The 27,313-nt window shown below is 47.2% G+C and overlaps 1 protein-coding gene across 4 annotated transcripts in view; it reads left to right on the plus strand.

Moving 5' to 3' along the window:
- LOC115112162 (ankyrin repeat domain-containing protein 11-like) overlaps nt 1-27,313 on the plus strand; it is a 173,923-nt gene that overhangs the window by 135,998 nt on the left and 10,612 nt on the right. For all 4 annotated transcript variants that reach the window (XM_065011880.1, XM_065011879.1, XM_065011882.1 and 1 more), the window contains 5 exons: nt 14,426-14,571; nt 18,824-18,956; nt 25,357-25,530; nt 26,565-26,765; nt 27,148-27,290. In XM_065011880.1, coding sequence (XP_064867952.1) covers nt 14,485-14,571; nt 18,824-18,956; nt 25,357-25,530; nt 26,565-26,765; nt 27,148-27,290 — 738 coding nt within the window. In that variant the 5' untranslated portion in view covers nt 14,426-14,484. The remainder of the gene's footprint in view (nt 1-14,425; nt 14,572-18,823; nt 18,957-25,356; nt 25,531-26,564; nt 26,766-27,147; nt 27,291-27,313) is intronic.

Here is a 27,313-nt window from a genome sequence, read left to right on the forward strand (position 1 = left end):
TGCTAATACTCTAGAACGGTACATCCTCCTGTCTGTCTCGAACTGTTTGAACAACAGCCTGTTCACGTTGTGTAGAACGTTGAAATCAAGTGGCCTACCTGCATAAGAAGATTATTTCTCAGAATGAGTTCCCAATTCCTTCTAGAAATGTGTTTTTTTTGTATTATTGTCGTTGCACGTTTATCAAACACAGACTAGACAGCTATCACAAGTCTATGGCCAAAATGCTGCTGGCGGCACCGCGTGACAAACTAAGCATTCATGTTAGTAGGGTCTGCTCTGTTCTTAATTTTGGGAGTCCAGATGTAAAAAGGGTATTGTTACAAATGATAAGTTCTCCTCTATTACAGTAAAATGTCTTAATGTGTGTTGGTGTCCAAATCACAAAATAGCCAATTACATTTATTTGAAGACCAAAAAAACACTTCTGTTTTAAGAAAAAAACGTAAGTATATGCAAATTGACATCATTTGCCTTCATGTCAATGTGTAGGTGATAGCCTATGCATATTGGCTACACCCTCTCATGTCCACACCGATGCTGACATGAGGGAGGCACCAGAAAATGTAGCCAAACTTTTAATTACATATAAACAGTGGGGCAAAAAAGTATTTAGTCTGCCACCAATTGTGCAAGTTCTCCCACTTAAAAAGATGAGGCCTGTAATTTTCATCATAGGTACACTTCAACTATGACAGACAAAATGAGAAAAAGAAATCCAGAAAATCACATTGTAAGATTTTTAATGAATTTATTTGCAAATTATGGTGGAAAATAAGTATTTGGTCACCTACAAACAAGCAAGATTTCTGGCTCTCACATACCTGTAACTTCTTTAAGAGGCTCCTCTGTCCTCCACTCGTTACCTGTATTAATGGCACCTGTTTGAACTTGTCATCAGTATAAAAGACACCTGTCCACAACCTCAAACAGTCACACTCCAAACTCCACTATGGCCAAGACCAAAGAGCTGTCAAAGGACACCAGAAACAAAATTGTAGACCTGTACCAGGCTGGGAAGACTGAATCTGCAATTTTGCAGGGCTCTGGCAGTGCTCCTCCTGCTCCTCCTTGCACAAAGACGGAGGAAGCGGTCCTGCTGCTGGAATGTTGCCCTCCTACGGCCTTCTCCACGTCTCCTGATGTACTGGCCTGTCTCCTGGTAGCGCCTCCATGCTCTGGACACTACGCTGACAGACACAGCAAATATTCTTGCCACAGCTTGCATTGATGTGCCATCCTGGATGAGCTGCACTACCTGAGCCACTTGTGTGGGTTGTAGACTCCGTCTCGTGCTACCACTCGAGTGAAAGCACCGCCAGCATTCAAAAGTGACCAAAACATCAGCCAGGAAGCATAGGAACTGAGAAGTGGTCTGTTGTCACCACCTGCAGAACCACTCCTTTATTGGGGGTGTCTTGCTAATTGCCTATAATTTCCACCTGTTGTCTATTCCATTTGCACAACAGCATGTGAAATGTATTGTCAATCAGTGTTGCTTCCTAATTGGACAGTTTGATTTCACAGAAGTGTGATTGACTTGAAGTTACATTGTGGTGTTTAAGTGTTCCCTTAATTTTTTTGAGCAGTGTGTATATATATGTATATGAAAAAATAATTAAATTCCATGTCAATTTACAATGCACGATAATGGTCCTATTACATATGTGTTCCCGGGCAATGACGTCATCTCTACCGCAAACTTTTACAGACACAGAACGCAGCTACAGTAACATGTCGATAGCGACAATTGATCACTTTTAAGAATGCCGGTCTGTACCTTTTTCCGACAGTAGAATTCTGCTCCGGCATAAAATGTTCTATTTTTTTTCAAGACAATCATCGCTGATTGATATGCTGCAGTTTATGGTATGGTAGCTAGATGTTTTATTTTTCCTAATTGTCTTGGGAAGTCAAGGTACCAGGCAAGCAGGCTGCATTGCAGCAGCGCAGCAGCTTGATTATTTGATTGACCGTTCTCGTCGCCTAGTGATGGACTTTAGTCCTGCTTCAGAAGCATCATTCCTTTATAGACCAGTAAAATGTCCAGAGGGATTTTTCTTAACATTAAGGATCCCAACTTAATTTTAATGTTTAAACGTTCACACCCCTAATTGAAACCAGCGTTTCTCATGTTCTATTGGTTTTCAAAGCAACTTTCTTTCATTGTCCACCAGCAAAAGGCATGATCCTAGTCATATTAGAAACGCATGATCAATGTTGGATCTTTAGATCTCCCCTCTTTCAAAGTTTCAAACAGATATTTTCATCTCTGTCACATAAAACTGTTCATGTGCGGTGTTTTACTGCTAATTGCATTTTGGAACGTTCACACGTATAGTCAACTGCCATGTACTCCTTGCTTCGCTTATATTGTGAAGAAATATTTGATCAACTTTTTAAGTTAAATGTTCTGATCTGTTGCATCAGCCTTATTGCTTATAGCGTCCCTCAACTGTCCCAGAGTCAGTTTGGAATATTTATTTCTCCCACAGAATGACAAGCCACATTATTTTCTTTACATAGTGGTGCAGCCAAGTCCAAAATGTGGCAAAGCGCCCCTCTTACGTTCTTTGGGGAGAGCCCTGCAGACATCAAAGAAGATACAAAAGTCATAGCAGCACAGTTATAAAATGTCTATTTTCTGCCACAGTGTAGTGTAGAAGCAGGAGAAGAGGTGAGGGCTCTGTGTAGTGTAGAAGCAGGAGAAAGTGGTGAGGGCTCTATGTAGTGTAGAAGCGGGAGAAAGAGGTGAGGGCTCTGTGTAGTGTTGAAGCAGGAGAAGAGGTGAGGGCTCTGTGTAGTGTAGAAGCAGGAGAAAGAGGTGAGGGCTCTGTGTAGTGTAGAAGCAGGAGAAAGAGGTGAGGACTCTGTGTAGTGTAGAAGCAGGAGAAAGTGGTGAGCGCACCAATTTGTAAGTCGCTCTGGATAAGAGCGTCTGCTATATGACTTAAATGTAAATGTAAATGGTGAGGGCTCTATGGTAGTGTAGAAGCGGGAGAAAGAGGTGAGGGCTCTGTGTAGTGTAGAAGCAGGAGAAAGAGGTGAGGGCTCTGTGTAGTGTTGAAGAAGGAGAAAGAGGTGAGGGCTCTGTGTAGTGTTGAAGCAGGAGAAAGAGGAATGTCAATGTTGTGTTGAAGCAGGAGAAAGAGGACTGTCAATGTTGTGTTGAAGCAGGAGAAAGAGGACTGTCAATGTAGTGTTGAAGCAGGAGAAAGAGGACTGTCAATGTTGTGTTGAAGCAGGAGAAAGAGGACTGTCAATGTTGTGTTGAAGCAGGAGAAAGAGGACTGTCAATGTAGTGTTAAAGAGGAGGACTATCAATGTAGTGTTGAAGCAGGAGAAAGTGGTGAGCGCACCAATTTGTAAGTCGCTCTGGATAAGAGCGTCTGCTATATGACTTAAATGTAAATGTAAATGGTGAGGGCTCTATGTAGTGTAGAAGCGGGAGAAAGAGGTGAGGGCTCTGTGTAGTGTTGAAGCAGGAGAAAGAGGTGAGGGCTCTGTGTAGTGTAGAAGCAGGAGAAAGAGGTGAGGACTCTGTGTAGTGTAGAAGCAGGAGAAAGTGGTGAGGGCTCTGTGTAGTGTAGAAGCGGGAGAAAGAGGTGAGGGCTCTGTGTAGTGTAGAAGCAGGAGAAGAGGTGAGGGCTCTGTGTAGTGTAGAAGCAGGAAAAGAGGTGAGGGCTCTGTGTCGTGTAGAAGCAGGAGAAGAGGTGAGGGCTCTGTGTAGTGTAGAAGCAGGAGAAGAGGTGAGGGCTCTGTGTAGTGTAGAAGCAGGAGAAAGAGGTGAGGACTCTGTGTAGTGTAGAAGCAGGAGAAAGTGGTGAGGGCTCTGTGTAGTGTAGAAGCGGGAGAAAGAGGTGAGGGCTCTGTGTAGTGTAGAAGCAGGAGAAGAGGTGAGGGCTCTGTGTAGTGTAGAAGCAGGAGAAGAGGTGAGGGCTCTGTGTAGTGTAGAAGCAGGAGAAGAGGTGAGGGCTCTGTGTAGTGTAGAAGCAGGAGAAGAGGTGAGGGCTCTGTGTAGTGTAGAAGCAGGAGAAAGTGGTGAGGGCTCTGTGTAGTGTAGAAGCAGGAGAAGAGGTGAGGGCTCTGTGTAGTGTAGAAGCAGGAGAAGAGGTGAGGGCTCTGTAGTGTAGAAGCAGGAGAAGAGGTGAGGGCTCTGTGTAGTGTAGAAGCAGGAGAAAAGGTGAGGGCTCTGTGTAGTGTAGAAGCAGGAAAAGAGGTGAGGGCTCTGTGTAGTGTAGAAGCAGGAGAAAGAGGTGGGGGCTCTGCGTAGTGTAGAAGCGGGAGAAAGAGGTGAGGGCTCTGCGTAGTGTAGAAGCAGGAGAAAGAGGTGAGGGCTCTGCGTAGTGTTGAAGAAGGAGAAAGAGGTGAGGGCTCTGTGTAGTGTTGAAGCAGGAGAAAGAGGAATGTCAATGTTGTGTTGAAGCAGGAGAAAGAGGACTGTCAATGTTGTGTTGAAGCAGGAGAAAGAGGACTGTCAATGTAGTGTTGAAGCAGGAGAAAGAGGACTGTCAATGTTGTGTTGAAGCAGGAGAAAGAGGACTGTCAATGTTGTGTTGAAGCAGGAGAAAGAGGACTGTCAATGTAGTGTTAAAGAGGAGGACTATCAATGTAGTGTTGAAGCAGGAGAAAGTGGTGAGCGCACCAATTTGTAAGTCGCTCTGGATAAGAGCGTCTGCTATATGACTTAAATGTAAATGTAAATGGTGAGGGCTCTATGTAGTGTAGAAGCGGGAGAAAGAGGTGAGGGCTCTGTGTAGTGTAGAAGCGGGAGAAAGAGGTGAGGGCTCTGTGTAGTGTAGAAGCAGGAGAAGAGGTGAGGGCTCTGTGTAGTGTAGAAGCAGGAAAAGAGGTGAGGGCTCTGTGTCGTGTAGAAGCAGGAGAAGAGGTGAGGGCTCTGTGTAGTGTAGAAGCAGGAGAAGAGGTGAGGGCTCTGTGTAGTGTAGAAGCAGGAGAAAGAGGTGAGGACTCTGTGTAGTGTAGAAGCAGGAGAAAGTGGTGAGGGCTCTGTGTAGTGTAGAAGCGGGAGAAAGAGGTGAGGGCTCTGTGTAGTGTAGAAGCAGGAGAAGAGGTGAGGGCTCTGTGTAGTGTAGAAGCAGGAGAAGAGGTGAGGGCTCTGTGTAGTGTAGAAGCAGGAGAAGAGGTGAGGGCTCTGTGTAGTGTAGAAGCAGGAGAAGAGGTGAGGGCTCTGTGTAGTGTAGAAGCAGGAGAAAGTGGTGAGGGCTCTGTGTAGTGTAGAAGCAGGAGAAGAGGTGAGGGCTCTGTGTAGTGTAGAAGCAGGAGAAGAGGTGAGGGCTCTGTAGTGTAGAAGCAGGAGAAGAGGTGAGGGCTCTGTGTAGTGTAGAAGCAGGAGAAAAGGTGAGGGCTCTGTGTAGTGTAGAAGCAGGAAAAGAGGTGAGGGCTCTGTGTAGTGTAGAAGCAGGAGAAAGAGGTGAGGGCTCTGCGTAGTGTAGAAGCGGGAGAAAGAGGTGAGGGCTCTGCGTAGTGTAGAAGCAGGAGAAAGAGGTGAGGGCTCTGCGTAGTGTTGAAGAAGGAGAAAGAGGTGAGGGCTCTGTGTAGTGTTGAAGCAGGAGAAAGAGGAATGTCAATGTTGTGTTGAAGCAGGAGAAAGAGGACTGTCAATGTTGTGTTGAAGCAGGAGAAAGAGGACTGTCAATGTAGTGTTGAAGCAGGAGAAAGAGGACTGTCAATGTTGTGTTGAAGCAGGAGAAAGAGGACTGTCAATGTTGTGTTGAAGCAGGAGAAAGAGGACTGTCAATGTAGTGTTAAAGAGGAGGACTATCAATGTAGTGTTGAAGCAGGAGAAAGTGGTGAGCGCACCAATTTGTAAGTCGCTCTGGATAAGAGCGTCTGCTATATGACTTAAATGTAAATGTAAATGGTGAGGGCTCTATGTAGTGTAGAAGCGGGAGAAAGAGGTGAGGGCTCTGTGTAGTGTAGAAGCAGGAGAAAGAGGTGAGGGCTCTGTGTAGTGTTGAAGCAGGAGAAAGAGGTGAGGGCTCTGTGTAGTGTAGAAGCAGGAGAAAGAGGTGAGGACTCTGTGTAGTGTAGAAGCAGGAGAAAGTGGTGAGGGCTCTGTGTAGTGTAGAAGCGGGAGAAAGAGGTGAGGGCTCTGTGTAGTGTAGAAGCAGGAGAAGAGGTGAGGGCTCTGTGTAGTGTAGAAGCAGGAAAAGAGGTGAGGGCTCTGTGTAGTGTAGAAGCAGGAGAAGAGGTGAGGGCTCTGTGTAGTGTAGAAGCAGGAGAAGAGGTGAGGGCTCTGTGTAGTGTAGAAGCAGGAGAAAGTGGTGAGGGCTCTGTGTAGTGTAGAAGCAGGAGAAGAGGTGAGGGCTCTGTGTAGTGTAGAAGCAGGAGAAGAGGTGAGGGCTCTGTAGTGTAGAAGCAGGAGAAGAGGTGAGGGCTCTGTGTAGTGTAGAAGCAGGAGAAAAGGTGAGGGCTCTGTGTAGTGTAGAAGCAGGAAAAGAGGTGAGGGCTCTGTGTAGTGTAGAAGCAGGAGAAAGAGGTGAGGGCTCTGTGTAGTGTAGAAGCGGGAGAAAGAGGTGAGGGCTCTGCGTAGTGTAGAAGCAGGAGAAAGAGGTGAGGGCTCTGCGTAGTGTTGAAGAAGGAGAAAGAGGTGAGGGCTCTGTGTAGTGTTGAAGCAGGAGAAAGAGGACTGTCAATGTTGTGTTGAAGCAGGAGAAAGAGGACTGTCAATGTTGTGTTAAAGAGGAGGACTATCAATGTAGTGTTGAAGCAGGAGAAAGAGGAGAACTGTTGTGTTGAAGCAGGAGAAAGAGGTGAGGGCTCTGTGTAGTGTTGAAGCAGGAGAAAGAGGACTGTCAATGTAGTGTTGAAGCAGGAGAAAGAGGACAGTCAATGTTGTGTTGAAGCAGGAGAAAGAGGACTGTCAATGTTGTTGAAGCAGGAGAAAGAGGACTGTCAATGTTGTGTTGAAGCAGGAGAAAGAGGACTGTCAATGTAGTGTTAAAGAGGAGGACTATCAATGTAGTGTTGAAGCAGGAGAAAGAGGAGAACTGTTGTGTTGAAGCAGGAGAAAGAGGACTGTCAATGTAGTGTTGAAGCAGGAGAAAGAGGACTGTCAATGTAGTGTTAAAGAGGAGGACTATCAATGTAGTGTTGAAGCAGGAGAAAGAGGACTGTCAATGTTGTGTTGAAAGAGGACTGTCAATGTTGTGTTGAAGCAGGAGAAAGAGGACAGTCAATGTTGTGTTGAAGCAGGAGAAAGAGGACTGTCAATGTAGTGTTGAAGAAGGAGAAAGAGGACAGTCAATGTTGTGTTGAAGCAGGAGAAAGAGGACTGTCAATGTTGTGTTGAAGCAGGAGAAAGAGGACTGTCAATGTTGTGTTGAAGCAGGAGAAAGAGGACTGTCAATGTAGTGTTAAAGAGGAGGACTATCAATGTAGTGTTGAAGCAGGAGAAAGAGGAGAACTGTTGTGTTGAAGCAGGAGAAAGAGGACTGTCAATGTAGTGTTGAAGCAGGAGAAAGAGGACTGTCAATGTAGTGTTAAAGAGGAGGACTATCAATGTAGTGTTGAAGCAGGAGAAAGAGGAGGACTGTCAATGTTGTGTTGAAGCAGGATAAAGAGGACTGTCAATGTAGTGTTGAAGCAGGAGAAAGAGGACTGTCAATGTAGTGTTGAAGCAGGAGAAAGAGGACAGTCAATGTTGTGTTGAAGCAGGAGAAAGAGGACTGTCAATGTAGTGTTGAAGAAGGAGAAAGAGGACAGTCAATGTTGTGTTGAAGCAGGAGAAAGAGGACTGTCAATGTAGTGTTGAAGCAGGAGAAAGAGGACAGTCAATGTTGTGTTGAAGCAGGAGAAAGAGGACTGTCAATGTTGTTGAAGCAGGAGAAAGAGGACTGTCAATGTTGTGTTGAAGCAGGAGAAAGAGGACTGTCAATGTAGTGTTGAAGCAGGAGAAAGAGGAGAACTGTTGTGTTGAAGCAGGAGAAAGAGGACTGTCAATGTAGTGTTGAAGCAGGAGAAAGAGGACTGTCAATGTAGTGTTAAAGAGGACTATCAATGTAGTGTTGAAGCAGGAGAAAGAGGAGGACTGTCAATGTTGTGTTGAAAGAGGACTGTCAATGTTGTGTTGAAGCAGGATAAAGAGGACTGTCAATGTTGTGTTGAAGCAGGATAAAGAGGACTGTCAATGTTGTGTTGAAGCAGGAGAAAGAGGACTGTCAATGTAGTGTTGAAGCAGGAGAAAGAGGACAGTCAATGTTGTGTTGAAGCAGGAGAAAGAGGACAGTCAATGTTGTGTTGAAGCAGGAGAAAGAGGACTGTCAATGTAGTGTTGAAGCAGGAGAAAGAGGACTGTTAATGTTGTGTTGAAGCAGGAGAAAGAGGACTGTCAATGTTGTGTTGAAGCAGGAGAAAGAGGACTGTCAATGTAGTGTTAAAGAGGAGGACTATCAATGTAGTGTTGAAGCAGGAGAAAGAGGAGAACTGTTGTGTTGAAGCAGGAGAAAGAGGACTGTCAATGTAGTGTTGAAGCAGGAGAAAGAGGACTGTCAATGTAGTGTTAAAGAGGACTATCAATGTAGTGTTGAAGCAGGAGAAAGAGGACTGTTGTGTTGAAGCAGGAGAAAGAGGAGGACTGTCAATGTTGTGTTGAAAGAGGACTGTCAATGTTGTGTTGAAGCAGGATAAAGAGGACTGTCAATGTTGTGTTGAAGCAGGATAAAGAGGACTGTCAATGTTGTGTTGAAGCAGGATAAAGAGGACTGTCAATGTTGTGTTGAAGCAGGAGAAAGAGGACAGTCAATGTTGTGTTGAAGCAGGAGAAAGAGGACTGTCAATGTTGTGTTGAAGCAGGAGAAAAAGGTGAGGGCCCTCAATGGAGTGGTGAAGCAGGAGAAAGAGGACAGTCAATGTTGTGTTGAAGCAGGAGAAAGAGGACTGTCAATGTTGTGTTGAAGCAGGAGAAAAAGGTGAGGGCCCTCAATGGAGTGGTGAAGCAGGAGAAAGCACTTTAGAGTCTAACCTCCAGCTCTGCTGACCAGGGGTCAGTCTCAGTAAAAACGTCCCCATTGGGAACCCATAAAAGACCACATTCTTCACTCGTCTACTGGGTCAGTGCGATGAACCCTGCCTCTGTTGGGATAGTCTGATTCAGGCTAAGAGTAACATCTCTAACCTGTGTGTGAACCCACCCACCCTCTCCAAGCACCAATCATAGTTGAGAATAGTCAGCTAGCTAGCAAGCCGATGCTTTGTCTAATGCCTCAAGTGCGTGGTTCCTAGTTACATGACCAATCACTGCTGTCAGGTGACATTGGTGCCTGGAACGGCTGTCACCAAAACAACCCCCATCAAAGACGGTTTATGTAGACCTTTAACTGCCATGTGCACCGTGTTTATGCTGTTGAAATTGAACGGATAATGCATTTCCAATAAGATATTGCAAGCAAAATAAGGAACGTACGTCACTTTGCCCGAAAATGCCACATTTACACTTACCACACTTATTGAAATGTTGCTGTTCCTTGATAGCAGATCAACTTTCTCTCCAATAGGCCTTTAGCATTTGCAATTTGGCTCCTGGTGAGCTGCTCTTCCACTGTAAGCAGTGCTGTGAGGATGACGTGGGCTTTATTTACCTAGCCTCCCAGACAAAACAATGTCAAAGTGAAACTCAATCGGTGAGGTCATTTCATTACTCATGTAGGTATTGCTGAAGCAAGATAACTGTTCAACATTGCATCAATAGCTTTGAAAAAAAATCTGACCGCCCTCAGGGTAGACCCTGTTTACAGAGTGGCAGGAAGGGACCCCTAGGGGGTGTGGACAGACTGCACACATGGTGTGTATTTATGGGGTTGGAAGGAAGAGAGCCAGGGTTTGTTGTGTTCAGTGTAAAAGAGCGGGAAGCGGATGCTGCAGGATCCAGCATTGGACCAGGGCCTCGACTTCTCTCTACAGTACCTTACAGTGCATAGACTTACTCATATGTGATGAATTAGAGCTGTTGGCTTGTGGAGAGAGGCCCCTCTGTGTGACGCACACACAGACTGATAGCAGATGCTGTGCAGCTTTTGAATGGGGTGGAAGGCGAAGGAAATGAGGCCTGTGTTTTGGAATGGATGTTATTGTGTTTCCTCTTAGGGTTCTGTGTCGTCTGTGTTCCTCTCCCCACTAAGAGATGAGAGCTCAAGAACACACAGATAATGCATTGAAGACTCTCTGCCAAAAACCCCTAGAGGAACTGACTGAGGACTCAATAACACACTTACTTAGCCCCTGTGCCAAAACCACCCCAGAATCCTTGAAGACAACCTGAACACAATTACGTCAAGAAGCACAGCATCTGAATACTGATGTTGTCTATAATGATATAGGCCTGTGGTATTATATAATATAGTTATTACATGATTTTTAAAAAGTGGGGAGAGAAGCTTCAATAAATAGTGTTCTACTAAGCCAGTCACTGATACAGTACACAGTGGAAACCATGCAGGAAAACGTAATAGGTTCTTATTGACCCTCCCATGGGCATTACAGGCACCAACATACACACTCAGTTATAGTTGAGGGGAAATTGTACCTGGTTAAGTTATTAGAAAAATAATTGTAATATCAATTTAATATGAAACTGTTTCACACCACTAACATCAAAGGCTGGTTTCATTCACAATGTGTGAATTTACAATGGAGGTTTGGAGTTGTAGATTAGATTATCCTAAAATAGTGTGGAGTTTATTGTTCTAGATAGCTCAAACTAGGTTGGCACACTGTGTGGATCATAGAATCTTTGTTTATCTCTGTTAGTAGTTGACCCCTTTGCCACTTTGTGCTGCTTAATGTGAGCTTGGAGTGTGTGGGGCTTTGGGGGACGGGGCCAGAGAACAGGGGTGGAGGCAGAGGTTTGCTGCGTGTCGCTTTCCTTATGCCAGGAGGAGAGGGGAGCAGTGTTCCTCTGACTGTGTGTCGCTTTCCTTATGCCAGGAGGAGAGGGGAGCAGTGTTCCTCTGACTGTGTGTCGCTTTCCTTATGCCAGGAGGAGAGGGGAGCAGTGTTCCTCTGACTGTGTGTCGCTTTCCTTATGCCAGGAGGAGAGGGGAGCAGTGTTCCTCTGACTGTGTGTCGCTTTCCTTATGCCAGGAGGAGAGGGGAGCAGTGTTCCTCTGACTGTGTGTCGCTTTCCTTATGCCAGGAGGAGAGGGGAGCAGTGTTCCTCTGACTGTGTGTCGCTTTCCTTATGCCAGGAGGAGAGGGGAGCAGTGTTCCTCTGACTGTGTGTCGCTTTCCTTATGCCAGGAGGAGAGGGGAGCAGTGTTCCTCTGACTGTGTGTCGCTGGCTCTGGGATATAAATAGCTGTCTTTGAGTAGGAGAGCTGCAGAGGGAGGACCATGGCGCCAGGGCAGAGCTGAGTGCCAGGCAGCGTTCCCGGGTAGTGGAGAGAGGGAGGAGGGTTAGGCTCCAGGGCAGAGCTGAGTGCCAGGCAGCGTTCCCGGGTAGTGGAGAGAGAGAGGGAGGAGGGGCAGGCGCCAGGGCAGAGCTGAGTGCTAGGCAGCGTTCCCGTGTAGTGGAGAGAGGAAGGAGAGGGGCAGGCTCCAGGGCAGAGCTGAGTGCCAGGCAGCGTTCCAGGGTAGTGGAGAGAGGGAGGAGAGGGGCAGGCTCCAGGGCAGAGCTGAGTGCCAGGCAGCGTTCCCGGGTAGTGGAGAGAGGGAGGAGAGGGGCAGGCTCCAGGGCAGAGCTGAGTGCCAGGCAGCGTTCCCGGGTAGTGGAGAGAGGGAGGAGGGGCAGGCTCCAGCCCAGCCCTCTGCACACACTCTGGTGAAAAATGCATTATGAAGGAGAAAAATATTGAGGAACTCTTTACTTATAATTTATTCATAAGAGCTCGGAAGCGACCTCTCCACATGCAGACAGGGCAGTGGATACTAAAGAGAATAGGGCTAATCTAGTAGCATGGCGATTCAGCAGGAGGGAACTGGGCAAGAGAGGCCATACTAAGCTTACTGCAGAATAGGCCTCACTATGAAAACACTGCAGATGGTTTAGTAAGGCATCACTAGCTCACTGCAGAGTTGGCCTTTACTATAAAACCACTGCAGAGGGTTTAGTAAGGCATCACTAGCTCACTGCAGAGTTGGCCTTTACTATAAAACCACTGCAGAGGGTTTAGCAAGGCCTCACTAGCTCACTGCAGAGTTGGCCTTTACTATAAAACCACTGCAGAGGGTTTAGTAAGGCATCACTAGCTCACTGCAGAGTTGGCCTTTACTATGAAAACACTGTAGATGGTTTAGCAAGGCCTCACTAGCTCACTGCAGAGTATGTAGAAAGGGTTTCATGCTAGCACCTAGCAGTGGGTTCAGAAAGTCCTCCCACACTAGCATACCACTCCCTACTAGCACACCACTCCCTGCCAGCACACCACTCCATGCAGCACACTAGCACACCACTCCCTGCTAGCACACCACTCCATGCAGCACACTAGCACACCACTCCCTCCAAGCACATCACTCCCTGCTAGCACACCGCTCCCTGCTAGCACACCGCTCCCTGCTAGCACACCGCTCCCTGCTAGCACACCGCTCCCTGCTAGCACACCGCTCCATGCAGCACACTAGCACACCGCTCCCTGCTAGCACACCGCTCCCTGCTAGCACACCGCTCCCTGCTAGCACACCGCTCCATGCAGCACACTAGCACACCGCTCCCTGCTAGCACACCGCTCCCTGCTAGCACACCGCTCCATGCAGCACACTAGCACACCGCTCCCTGCTAGCACACCGCTCCATGCAGCACACTAGCACACCGCTCCCTGCTAGCACACCGCTCCCTGCTAGCACACCGCTCCCTGCTAGCACACCGCTCCATGCAGCACACTAGCACACCACTCCCTGCTAGCACACCACTCCATGCAGCACACTAGCACACCACTCCCTGCTAGCACACCACTCCATGCAGCACACCACTCCCTGCAGCACACAAGCACACCACTCCCTGCAAGCACACCACTCCCTGCAAGCACATCACGCCCTGCATGCACACCACTCCCTCAGCACACTAGCACACCACTCCTTGCAAGCACATCACTCCCTTTAGCACACCACTCCCTGCAGCACACCACTCCCTCCAAGCACATCACTCCCTGCAGCACACCACTCCCTGTAGCACTCTAGCACACCACTCCCTTCAAGCACACCACTCCATGCAGCACACTATAGCACACCACTCCCTCCAAGCACACCACTCCATGCAGCACACTAGCACACCACTCCCTCCAAGCACACCACTCTCTGCAGCATACTAGCATACCACTGCATGCAGCACACTAGCACACCACTCCCTCCAAGCACACCACTCTCTGCAAGCACATCACTCCCTGCAGCATACTAGCATACCACTCCATGCAGCACACTAGCACACCACTCCCTCCAAGCACACCACTCTCTGCAAGCACATCACTCCCTGCAGCACACTAGCACACCACTCCATGCAGCACATTAGCACACCACTCCCTCCAAGCACACCACTCCCTGCTAGCACACCACTCCCTGCAGCACACTAGCACACCACTCCCTCCAGGCACACCACTCCATGCAGCACACTAGCACACCACTCCCTGCTAGCACACCACTCCATGCAGCACACTAGCACACCACTCCCTGCAGCACACTAGCACACCACTCCCTGCAGCACACTAGCACACCACTCCCTGCAGCACACTAGCACACCACTCCCTGCAGCACACTAGCACACCACTCCCTGCAGCACACTAGCACACCACTCCCTTCTAGCACACCACTCCATGCAGCACACTAGCACACCACTCCCTGCTAGCACACCACTCCCTGCTAGCACACCAACACTGTGTAGTATGTATGTTCGGCAGGGTAGGGCAGCAGGGCTGTTGTCCAGACGTGCCATATCCCTGAAGACATTCCTCAGCTGTTACCGGGAGTCATGAAAGCAGAGATGTTTGTCTCCTCTTGTCCAACAGTAAAAAAAATTATAATGTTTTACTGGCATTCCACAATTTCGCCCAACCTAAATTATTCTGCTCATGTTTTTGACATCAAGACATTGGTTTCATTTAGGAATGTCTTTTGTTTGAATGGGGATTAGCTACTTTTCAGGATTGTATTAAAATTTGCTTAGACTTGCTTCTGTAGGCCGGTCTTTCACCCGCATTGGCCACTAGTATCTCTCTCACCCTATGGATATGGCAGAGCATTGAAACCCCCTACTCTTCCAGGGTGGAGAGTGGGTCTGGAACAGGGGCATTATCCCGTGCTCTTCCTCACCTTTTGAAACCAGAGTGCAGGTGTAATTGTTGATATCGGGTAGCGTGATGTACTGCTAATGGGATCAATGTGTGGCGGGCGGAAATGTGTTTTCTGTGGAGGCGAGTGGCCCGGTGCTAACGTCTCTTTCCATCTCCCTCTCTATCTCGCTCGCTCTCTCCTTTGGCAGACGGTCGATGACGATGCGATGGAAGCGTGAATGAGGTTTGGCGTGGCGATAGCTGAACGATGCCCAAGGGTGGGGGTTCAAAAACCCCCCAGCTGGAAGACTTCCCACTCAACACTGACATGGTGGAGAAGCAGAGTGGGAAGAAGGTAAGAAACACACGTACTGACACACCACACATCTACACACATATATACACACACACACACGCCCCTTACCACTCCCGCTGCGGAGTCCTGCATCGGGGGGTCATGTCCTCATTACACAGTACAAATCATTATGGACTTTAATAAGCAGCTTGATGGGAGTTGGCATTCAACTGGCTAAGAGCCCATTGTTGCTTTTTGGGGGGATTATTTCTTATGACTGAGGTCCTATTTTGGGTTTAGGCTATGGTGACATTTCTACAGTGGAAGAAAAGGCTTGTTGAGAACACTTACAATACAAGTTTGCAAAGTGCACTTTTGTCAAACTTTTTATTTTATTTTATTTTTTTACCTATGTGAATTATTGCGTCACTTGCAATTTATACACGTGTCCCGCTCTCTGAAACATTCTCTGCTACTATATTGAATGTGCTATGAATAACATCACACAACCCTCCCCTTTAAACACGGACGTGCTTTCTGTTTTTCTAGATGTAGCCTAGAGCCAGGGAAATGGCTGTATATGTAGTGTTGCATCAGCTTAATGACTAATGATATAGCATAGGTTATGTGCGTTAGCCAGCCAGCCAGCTATATATGGCTCATCTGAATAGGTAGTCCAGGTTTTATCTATGAACTAATCTTCTTTATTTTTGACCAAAGAAGTGGAGGCTGCTGGCACTGTGTGGCAAATTTAGATCCTCATCAAACGCAGCGTTAAGTTGTCGGGCAGGCAGGCCAGGGCATTCTGCTGCAGTCAGCCTGACACTGAGACTCTCCACTCTTTCAGACAAAACAAGAGAGTATAGTTCCTAGAGATTTTCACCCTAGATTCTGTTAGACCACTGATATCATTTCCCAGAAGTGGATTCTAATGAACAGAGCTGTTAATTAGATGTGAACAGAGTTGTAATGGTAACGTAATAACAGGTGTCATTTCCTGTGTTATTGTTTCTCCACATGGTTGTGATACTAGGGATTAGGTTGTCATTTCAGTGGTGTTTTCCCCTAGGTAGTGGGGAGAGCTGTCCCTTCAAATGGCAGCTAAAGCCAGCCTGTGTTTTTGTGAACGTGTGGCTTTTCATGCTGGCAACGGTGAGCTTCGACGCAGAATGATGACATCATGGTAATCGTGGTTCAGCAGCAGCAGCAGCAGTGAACCCGGAGGTGCAGTTTACACGCGTGTCGGCTATGTACAACCTTCCGCACAGAATTGCATCAGACTCTGGGAGGGAGAGGAGGAGCGAGAGCATTGCTAGGAGACCAGTAAACACGGTTTCTCACGAAGGCAGCATTGAAGCAGTGGCTCACAGCTGTCTTAATTCAGCTCTCTCTTTTTTTCTGCCTAGCGCTAACGCCTCTGTCTGTCTTGACATGTTGTTTTGTGTGTGCCTGTGTCAGCTGTCTGTATACTGTGTACTGTCTTTCTGTTTGGAAATTCCTCCTACATGTAGACCTATGTATATTGTCTCTCGTTCCCTCCCTCCCCCTCGCTGGTGTACAGAGTTACTGCTAAGCCCAGCTCGAAGCAGCAGGAAGAGCTTGCTGTGTGTCTACGCTGTACTGTAAGGATGAAATCATAGTCTCATGACTGTAGGAGGGCTGGGGGCTGGGACTTGCCAGGGTGGGCTGCAGAGCGTGCCAGTGTGCAGCAGTGGGAACTAGCCTGAGAAAGAGCGTGTGTTCTGCTACATGCCACCTTTTTATCTGACCGGATCGGGTCCTGCATCCCAGCTCTGTGGTAAACAGCCACCTACACAGAGCTCTTTAATGAGCCTTCCTTACCACAGTCAGCACCCGGCCAACAACTCAGCTGCTCTGGCCCTCATCTAGTGGTTAGAAAAACAGGCATTACATAAGGTTGTATTTGTTTTATAATCGTTTGCGATGTTTTTAATTATAGCAATCATTCAAATCTGAGTTCAGAGTTCTTTTAACTTTGACTACAAACTTAAATCACCAAGTTGCAGTGTACTAGCCTGATATTTGAGTATACAAGCAGGATATTGCATAGTGGAGAGATCTATTTTCCTGTCTTTGGAACACTGTACACTGAAATCCTTGCTCTCCTTAGAGCTAAATGTGAGAGCAGACAGGCCTGAGCAGACGTGCTGCATGGCCCTTTAACAGCAGTCTTTTGAGGGAGAGGCAGCGCTGTGCTGTATAGAAACAAGTCCGCCGAAGGGAGCCATTGGTGACGGAGTAGGCCGCTTGCTGACGGAGGGAAGGGGTCTTCTGATGGGATCCAGTTGCCGTGGACCACAGACTCCTGCGGTGTTACCTCTCCTTCCAGCTCTCTCTTCCGATCTGGGACTGTCTGTGCTGCTCTGCTGCCGGAGCGCCGAGACGAAATTCCATGGAAAAGTCACGCTCTGCAAATCCCCTAATCTCTGGAAGTCTCGGGGCAGACAGAAGCACACTGCAGTGTAAAGCTTTGGGATACGCAGCTGCCACCTGCCTGTCTCTCTTTGTGTCCTTCTGCCAGTGTGTCCTGTCCTGGATGGGCTGTGTCTCTGTCTGTCCAGGCTCTGTCTTCTCCCAGTGCTAAGGGAAGTCTCCAACATTAGGGAAGGTCTACAAATGATGGTTAGAGCATTAGTGGTTAGAGCATTGGTTTGGTAACTGAAAGGTTGCTAGATCGAATCCCCGAGCTGAGAATGTAAAAATCTGTCGTTCTGCCCCCGAACAAGGACACTGTTCCTAGGCCGTCATTGTAAATAAGAATTTGTTTTTAACTGACTTGCCTAGTTAAATAAAGGGTAATAAAAACTTCTTCTTTTTTTAAGTCCCCTTTTCAGGACCCTGTCTTTCAAAAATAATTTGTAAAATTCCAAATAACTTCACAGATCTTCATTGTAGGGTTTAAACACTGTTTCCCATTCTTGTTCAATGAACCATAAACAATTAATGAACATGCACCTGTGGAACGGTCGTTAAGACACAAACAGCTTACAGGCGGTAGGCAATTAAGGTCACAGTTATGAAAACTTAGGACACTAACGAGGCCTTTCTACGGACTCTGAAAACCAACAAAAGAAAGATGCCCAAGGTCGCTGCTCATCAGCGTGAACGTGCCTGAGGCATGAGGACTGCCGATGTGGCCAGGGCAATACATTTCAATGTCCATACTGTGAGACGCCTAAGACGGCGCTACAGGGAGACAGGACGGACAGGTGATCGTCCTTGCAGTGGCAGACCATATGTAGCAACACCTGCATAGGATCGGTACATCTGAAAATCACACCTGCGGGACAGGTACAGGGTGGCAACAACTGTCTGGGTTACACCAGGAACGCACAATTCCTCCATCAGTGATCAGACTGTCCGCAATAGGCTGAGAGAGGCTGGACTGAGGGCTTGTAGGCCTGTTGTAAGGCAGGTCCTCACCAGACATCACCCGGCAACAACGTCGCCTACGGGCACAAACCCACAGTCGCTGGACCAGCTAGGACTGGCAAAAAGTGCTCTTCACTGACGTTGCGGTTTTGTCTCACCAGGGGGGGATGGTCGGATTCATGTTTATCATCGAAGGAATGAGCGTTACACCGAGGCCTGTACTCTGGAGAGGGATCGAGGTGGAGGGTCCGTCATGGTCGGGGCGGTGTGTCACAGCATCATCGGACTAAGCTTGTTGTCATTGCAGGCAATCTCAACGCTCTGCGTTACAGGGAAGACCTCCTCCTGTAGTACCCTTCCTGCAGGCTCATCCTGACATGACCCTCCAGCATGACAATGCCACCAGCCATACTGCTCGTTCTGTGTCCGTGATTTCCTGCAAGACAGGAATATCAGTGTTCTGTCATGGCCAGCGAAGAGCCCGGATCTCAATCCCATTGAGCCTTGAATCGGAGGGTGAGGGCTAGGTCCATTCCCGGGAGGAATGGGAGGAACTAGCAGGTGCCTTGGAGGAAGAGTGGGGTAACATCTCACAGCAAGAACTGGCAAATCTGGTGCAGTCCATGAGGAGGAGATGCACTGTAGTACTTAATGCAGCTGGTGGCCACACCAGATACTGACTGGTGTATCTGACTGTTATTTTGATTTTGACCCCCCCTTTGTTCAGGGACACATTATTCCATTTCAGTTAGTCACATGTCTGTGGAACTTGTTCAGTTTGTCTGTTTTTGAGTCTTATGTTCATACAAATATTTACACATGTTAAGTTGCTGAAAATAAACACAGTAAGAGGACGTTTCTTTTTTTGCTGAGTTTAGCTGTGCAATACGGTGTTCATGTTTTCTTTCTTATTTGCCAGGATAAAGTATTGTCAAACAAGACTCCTAAATTGGACCGCAGCGATGGCGTCAAAGAGATGAAAGAGAAGGCATCCAAGAGGAAGCTTCCCTTCACTGTTGGAGCCAATGGAGACCAGAAAGATTCTGACTCAGGTAAGACTGGAGGGGGAGGGGATGTGACGTGACATCACTTCCTCAGATTTGCAGCCAGGAAGTGTAGTTTTGCATGCTGGAAGAATGAAATTATGACATTTTATTGGTTGCATACACATATTTAGCAGCTGTTACTCGGGGTGTAGTAAAATGCTTGCGTTCATAGCTCCAACAGTTAAATAATATCTAATAATACACATATCTAAAAAGTAAAAGAATGGAATTAAGAAATATAGAAATATTAGGACGAGCGATGTCGGAGTCCAGAGTATAAATGTGGGTGGGATGGGATGTATAGTCAATATGGATAGAATATGTAGTATATCTGAAGAATAGTATATGTACAGCAATAGTTAAATCGGATACGCCTTGACTAGAATACAGTATATACATAGGAACTTGTTAAAACGGTATGTAAACATTACTTAAAGTGACCAGTGTTCCATGACTCTATGCACATAGGGCAAAAGCCTCTAAGGTGCATGGTAGTGTAACTGGGTGGTAGCCATCTCGTGAAAGTGACTTAAGTTCAGGCCAGGGTACTGGGCAGGGGCCAGCTAGTGGTAAATATTTAACAGCCTGATGACCTTGAAATTAGAAGCAGTTATCAGTCTCTCGGTCTCAGCTTTGATGCACCTGTACTGACCTCGCCTTCTAGATGGTAGTGGGGTGAACAGGCCGTAGCTCGGGTGACTGAGATCCTTGATGATTTTCTTGGCCTTCCTGTGACACCGGTTGCTGTAGGTATCCTGGAAGGCAGGCAGTGTGCCCCCGGTGATGCATTTGGCTGCCCACACCACCCTCTGGAGGGCCCTGCGGTTGTGGACAGTACAGTTGCCGTACCAGGCGGTGATACAGCCCGACAGGATGCTCTCAATGGTGCTTCTGTAAACGTTTGTTTGAGTCTTATGGGCCAAGCTAAATTTCTTCAGCCTCCTGAGGTTGAAGAGGTGCTGGGCTGAGAGGTGTGATGGAGGAGCTCCTGCAGGCAGTGTTTCTTTATAACCTCAAAGAAGAAGGCTATGTGCCATGGTTTAACTTGGTTCAACTGTCCATCATTGGGAAAAAGAGAAAAAAGGCCACACAGAACATGGGCCAATTAAGTGAGGATTTGTCAATCACGAGGGCCTGGAAAGGTTTGACACTCACTTGTGTTATTCTTTAATAAGAGAGAAAGGGGGAACTACTGTTCCAGCTTGTTTGGCTTGAGCTTTGAGGATCTTGAAATGATTTGTTGATGGTCTGTAATAACATGTACTCTAATGGAATCCACATCTGTGTGCTGGGCTATTGGGTTGGTTTGAAATGCTGCTGTGAACTTCCGCTGTTATTTCTTTGGGTAATATGGAGTCCAACCCATTGTGTACATTTCTCTCTTTTTTGTTTTGTTGACGTGTGTTGGCTTTTTGCAGGAAACGTTTGAAAATTGTATTTCTCTGTTTTGAAGAGATATTGAATATAGAACTTGTGTTCTCAGTGCAGCTTGAGTGACCAAATCAGGAGCGTAGTAACTTTCCCTTGTCATCACTGTTTAGTCACAGCTATAGTGGCTTGGTTTTGTATTTGTGTGTATGCTGGTGGTAGTGGCCCTGTAACCTTTTCGCAGGCTGTTGGCAGAGAAAGGTTGCCTCCCACCTCAGTTTCTCCCCTCCCCCTTTCTAGAACAGTGCCCTGATTGTCTATTGTCATGCTAATGTTAGGGTGGAGTCTCTGCCTCAACAGCAAGGCTGGATGTCTCTCACATGAACTGGACCGTAATTGATACACTTTCGGGTTGCGTTTGTCTTCGTGTTCCCTGCCTGTTATCCTTCTCAGTGTCTTTTCCATCCACATGTCTTAAACCTGGCTGTACAATGGAAACATTCATTTAAATGGTTCATCCTTCATTGTGTTAGTTGTCTCCATGCCGCCTTATTTAACCCATACACACTGTAGTGTGGTGTGTGTGTGTGTGTGGGTTTCACTTGACACACACTTCCCCTCTTCTGTTGTCTTGGCCTTGATAGCTAGTTCCTTTCATGCTGTGTTATTGTCTCTACCCTATGGAATTTAAGTACTTTACAGCCGGCCCTATCCCCTCCCTCTGACGTTGATGGTGTCTTTCTGGTGATACTGTATCTCCCCTTGATATGGTGAACTCTCCTTCTACGGCCCTACATTGTGGGGATAGAGTCTAGACTGTGGCCCAGTAGGCCCGTGTATGGAGGGTTTGTGTGCCCCTTGGCCTGCTCCCTTGTGCCTGCAGAAAATCCACAAGGATTCCAGTAGTGAACTTTGAGAAGTGCAGGCTGTACAGTCCTCTCCTAGTGGACTGGGCTTCGTATGACCCTCTGCAGGAGAGAGAGCCTTCACATTGCTCCACCCTCCTCACCCTGAGTGGGAAGAAAACAACACAGAGCGTGAATGATGAAACAGAAACCTCCTTAATGACGTCATAGCCATTTTCTCTCAATCTGCCTTGAGGTTATTGCCGTCAGTCCAGCGTGGCTCCTCTCCTACTCAGAGAAGGAACTGCAGGTCTATTGTTTTCACTGTGCTGCGGGCTGCTGGGAGAATACACTCCCTGTGCTTCCAGCTCCTCGCGCTATTGTGCTGATGGTGAGTTCAGACTGAGGCTATGCTATTTTTGCATAGGATCTGTAACACAACTTACCATAGTTGGCCTATGAGCGAGTGTTTTGAAGCTATAGCTTGAGGCAGCTAGTGTTGAATTTGTACCATAACATTGGCTTTTGACTACTTTTGATTGTCTTGTTCAGCTATGAAAGATGAGCAAGTCAGACCCTTCACATCCCCTTATTATTTGGATAGTTTTGATGGGAACAGACAGGACACGGAACTCATCGAACATGGACTAGGCTACATACTCCATTTGAAATGCGTAGTTCATACTGTTGGTCCTTTTGTAGACAGAGATTTGCTTCATTCTGCATTTGTGTTGTCTTTGCACTCTCCGAACCCACAAGGTGACCGTGTTTCTACAGTGTTAGTTATCTAGGACGAGTACTACCCTGTCAGTACTTAAAGTGAAGTCAGTGTGTGTGGTTGTGCCTTATCTGAATGCATAACATGGGCACTCGATCTCTACTGAAGGTTTTCTCCCCGAGGCATCTGTTAGATGAACGATGTAGCTAATTGCAGGGATTGCTCTGTTATCTTGAACACACCGGTGTTGACAGTTTACAAGACATTCTTCTAGAGATGGTAGCTTGTGTAGCAAGCAGATGGTTGTTGTAACCTGTATTGGTGTAGAGCCCATCCACAGGCCTTGCAGCAGGAGTGTAGGAGTCATGGCCAGGGCTGCTCAGCAAGGGGACTGCTCTGGATAAAGCTATGAGGAGCGGGAGACGGATAAGAGACAGTGATGAGTGCAGATCAGCTACTTGCAGGCTAGCACACACATCATCACCTTCACGATATGGCAGGAATACAGGATGCCTGTCTTATCAGCAGGTGCAGCAGGTGCTGCTTTCAGTAGGGACGGCGGGGGCTGCTGGCTTGAGATCTTCTCCACCGCATCCCAAATCAGCCCTGTCTGCCTGCTGCACACCACTATTATTCAGATCCCTGGAGGGAGAAATGTTTTTAATGTTTCATCTCCCATCCTTTGGAAGATCCATGAATTATTCACTGTTACTTGACTTGAAATCAGATTTGGTCCGGGTTCAGTTGTTTTGGAGCTTGAGTCTCCACTAGGTATATTAGATAGGCTAGTAGTTGCACTCTGTCCTGAAACGGTTCCATTGTTTCTCCAGACCACCTTTGACCCCTTGTGTGTACTGTAGCCTACATCAGGATGGCCCAGTCTACTCTGTACATGGAGATGAGGTCCAGCAGTAAGCGGCAGTAGGTAGGCCAACACGGTGTGAGAGAAAGCCCTTCGGTAGTCTGCCGATCTGTCCCGCTCTCTGTGATTATCACAACTGAAGAATGTTGTTCTGCACCAACACTTTCCTCTGCTCTCGTCATCGTAGCCAAGCACAAAACAAAGCAGTGACACAACATCCTGTGGCCACTTCCAGTCTCCTCTTCCTTCATTTCCTGTTTGCTGGCTGTGTCTGACTGGGCTGCTTGACAGCAGAGCTCTCTCTTCTCTCCCTGTCTTCTGAGTACGAGGGAATTGCCTCTCACTGTCCCAGGCCATGACATTCTCCTGGGGGTAATCCCCATACAGAAGCATGAATGTGTCTGGCTCCTGTGTGACTGGGCGGTGGTGGTGTTGGCATGTGTGGTCGTAAGCGCTAGTAGTGTTCATGCTTTGTTTTCAGTTTCGATCTCAGTTTAAGAATGAAGACCGAGTTGTGGTGCTAATGTATTTACACATTGACCATGAGATCTCACCCTGCCTAGTCGTCCTACTCGTGTCTTCACAGTTGATTCCCATGTTCTACGTAAGTTAACACACAGGAAGGCCAGTCCTACATACACAGTGCAGTAAAGCAAACGGAGCTCATCTGGTCTACCTCTAATAATAATTGTCTCCCACGGGGCAGGAACCCCAACTGACAGAACTAGTCGGAATATATTCATAGCTGTCACTCAGAGAAAGACAGGCTGTTAGCATGTTTGATGTCCCAAGTGGAATGATAGAAAGATGAGCTTGTCATCTTTGTTGTCCTATTGAATTTGGGGACACAACAAACGGACTAGGCCTACCTGGTTCCTCTGGTCAGGCTGGTTCTGGTTCTGCCTGCCCATACTGTGGGAAGCTGATAGCAACGTCTCCACAATAGGCTGACACAGTGGCGTCCTGGGCCCATTGTAACTTGACTGTCGTCTTGCTGTGGGCTCCGCCCCTGGCATAGGCTGGCGTTCTTGGGAACAGTGAGGTAGTTTGGTCTCCCTCCAACTTTGCCATCAAATCTCTCAAGGTAAAGGAAAAATCCAAATGACATTGTATACATAGGCCTTCTTTTGCCAGTGTGTGTATATATATACATATATATATATAGTCTTAAATGTTTCTTAAAAAGCAATTTAATTGTTTAATTAGACCCAGCTACGGATGTCTATGGGCTTACATTGCATTTTCAGATGCCTCTGTCTTAATCCCATCCTGGTCCTCCATGTGGGATGTGTGTGAGGCTCACTGCTGTTCTGTTGTTTTCCCCTCTTCCCACTGTATCTCATGTACATTGAAGATGCATCACACATGTTTGCGTGCCGCTTAGCCTACCCAACGCATGTCCACAATCTCATCGGAAAAAGTCATTGTAGGTAGGCAGCTTGAATGTAGTTTGATAGCAGCCCTTTTCGAGTACTGAAACGGGCTCATTACTGACTGGGGCCCACTGTCAAGGCTTGGAACAGCAACTCTAGAGGTTTCTGTCCTCGACATCCACCGCCTGAAACATCCACTGCTGTGGTTCATGCTGTTTAAGTCTGAATAAAAGGAATGTGTCTAAATGGCAAATTCCTTTCAGGATGTGAGTGTGTATCAGGGGTGGGGGAACATTAGGCGTAAGTATTCACAGATGTTACTGAAAGTTCATCAGCTCTGACTATGGAAAATCTCTGGAAAGGGTTTTGTGACCGGAAGTGTGAGCTGCCATGTTTCCTACTCTTAATTCTTGTTTGTGGCCTTGAGCAATCCACTGTGTTGAGAGCAACAGCGAGCAGGCTTGTAGATCTCCCCTTTTGATTAGACAATGTTTGTTGTCTCCATGGATGCAGTTGAAGGCCATGCCATTTGTTTTTTATTGATGTCAGAATGTTTCGGAAGGATCTTGAAGCTGGCGCAGTTTGGGCTTGTTCAAACATTGACAGAAGTGTACCTCCAAATCGTCCAGCAGTTGCAAATGTAGAGTGTTTATGTATTTGTGTCTCAATAGTAAAGTAAGACTGACATTTGCTGTGGAGATTTGATCATTCCTCATGACACTGAAAATAATTGATGGGCGTGTCTTTGAGGAGCTGCTGATTTTTGTCCAGTGGTAAGTCGCCATTGTGATGACCTTGGCTCGGCCACATTGAAATGAACACCGGCCATCTTGTAATCACTGTCACTCTGCCAAGTCACACACCCCCTGAGAGAGACATAAACATCAGACTGTCAATAGTTGACCCCTCCCTGCCTCTGGGGCAGCTGGGTTTAAATGCCACCACCATCAGCTGCAGACCATCAGACGATGGATGTGGCCTAAACTAGACTAGAAGTTGGTAGGGGTTTCACCTAGGGGGTTCCTTAGAACATCACAGAGGACATTTATCTGACCTGTTGCCATGGAGATGTTGAATGACTGTTATCAATGACTGTTGTTGTGGTCAGAATTGAAATCACTTCAATTTGACTGCTGAAGTAAAAGCCGATATAACCTGAGCAATTTGCTATCCTGTGTTTGTATGTGTGTCTGTGCTTCCCATAGGCCTCACATTGTCCGTTCCCTCTCTCTCCTCACAGAAAAGCAAGGTCCGGAACGGAAGCGCATTAAAAAGGAGCCCACCAACACCAGGAAGTCGGGCCTGCCGTTTGGGATGGGCATGCCAGGGATCCGGGCCGGGTACCCCCTCTCTGAGCGGCAGCAGGTGGCTCTTCTCATGCAGATGACGGCTGAAGAGTCAGTCAACAGTCCAGGTGCGTGTTTGTCATGGATGCCACGTCTCTGAGGGTTCGGGGGGGGGTGCTGTGCTGTGTCCTTGATGCTTAAGCGTCCCAGCCACACTTTTGCACCATGCTTCATTAAAGAATAGACCACACTGCTTAATTAGAATTCAATTATACAAGATAACCCTCATCAATTTCCATTACTACAGTGAAATGGACCTCTGCTGTCTTAATCCACTGTTCTTTTCTGGGACTGGCTGTTTGTGGGAGATTTTTGAGCTCTACAAGTTGGTATCACGTTCCTGTATGGTAAATTGTGCTGCTTTGTTTTAGGATGCAGCGTTCAACCATGAGGGAAATGAAAGTAGCTTACCCCAGGGATTGGGTCTGAGGGGACCTAATAGTGCCCTATCAGATCTGGGCCAAACCACACAATATCCAGACCAAGGCTTTTTGTTCATTTCATATCTGCTATCTGTTATTAGATTAGTCGGATTTAGCATTTCCTCCTCAAGTGCTGTACTTAGGTTCTGTCGTTAAAACATTGCGGTTTAAACGTTGAGGAAACATGGGCTTTAGTAGGCTATATTTCCTCTTATTAAGTAATAGAGCTGATCTCTATGGGTTAGTCATTATGTTGTGCTTCTGATTTGGGTCATATGTTTCCTGTTGTTTGTATTATTTGGCGGCTTGCTGCTGTTAAACAGCCGTGCCTGAGTTTGTGCCTTAAAGACAGAACCCAGACGAAGTGAGTTTCAAATGGCATTCAGGACCACGCTCTGCAAACTCGATAATGTAAATGTGGTTAAGGCTTTGGTTTAATCCACTAAATGTGATGAAATGAACTCGAGCTATTGGGAGTCTTGGAGTTCTCCTTCTGATGTTTTGAGCAAGAGCGCCACCTACAGGCGATGGAGTTGTAACAATTGTTTTTCAATGAAATATTCTGCACTGTTACATAATGGTACTGTAATATGTAGCCCTATGCTCATTTGGCGTATGTTTTTACTATAGAAATTAATCATGCCAATTCTATTGAAACTGTTTTTGTCCTGTTCTTGTAGACACAACACCAAAGCATCAGTCGCAGTCAAGTCTGGGCCAGAAGGGAACGCCAAACTCTGCATCTAAAACCAAAGACAAAGTAAATAAGAGAAATGAGAGGGGCGAGACGAGGCTGCACCGGTCAGCCATCCGTGGAGAGGCACGCCGCATCAAGGAGCTCATCAGTGAGGGAGCGGACGTGAATGTAAAAGACTTTGCAGGTGAGTCGCTGCCATTGCAGGCTGGTGGTCCTCTTACTCTCTCTGCTCCTCCTACTCGCTCTCTCTGCTCCTCCTCGCTCTCTCTGCTCCTCCTCCTCGCCCTCTCTGCTCCTCCTGCTCCTCCTCCTCGGCCTCTCTGCTCCTCCTCCTCGCCCTCTCTGCTCCTCCTCCACCTCGCCCTCGCCCTCTCGATGCTCCCCTCTCTCTCCATCTCTCTCGCTTTTCCTCCTCCATCCTCTTGCCTTTCACCTCATATCTCCATACTTCTGTGTTACATTTTATATTCATGAAAATAGTGGCACATTTCTAGCTTCTCTTGCAATCTAAAATGTTCAGAATTGAGTGCTGTAATCATTTTGAATCCTACGTTTGAGAATCACAGGCTGGACTGCACTGCATGAAGCGTGCAACCGAGGCTACTACGACGTGGCCAAGCAGCTGCTGGCAGCCGGTGCAGAGGTCAACACCAAGGGCCTGGACGACGACACCCCTCTGCATGACGCATCAAACAACGGGCACTTCAAGGTAACTTCAGTGTAACGCTTGCG

Source organism: Oncorhynchus nerka, linkage group LG27 (assembly GCF_034236695.1).
Source record: "Oncorhynchus nerka isolate Pitt River linkage group LG27, Oner_Uvic_2.0, whole genome shotgun sequence".
NCBI lineage: Eukaryota > Metazoa > Chordata > Actinopteri > Salmoniformes > Salmonidae > Oncorhynchus > Oncorhynchus nerka.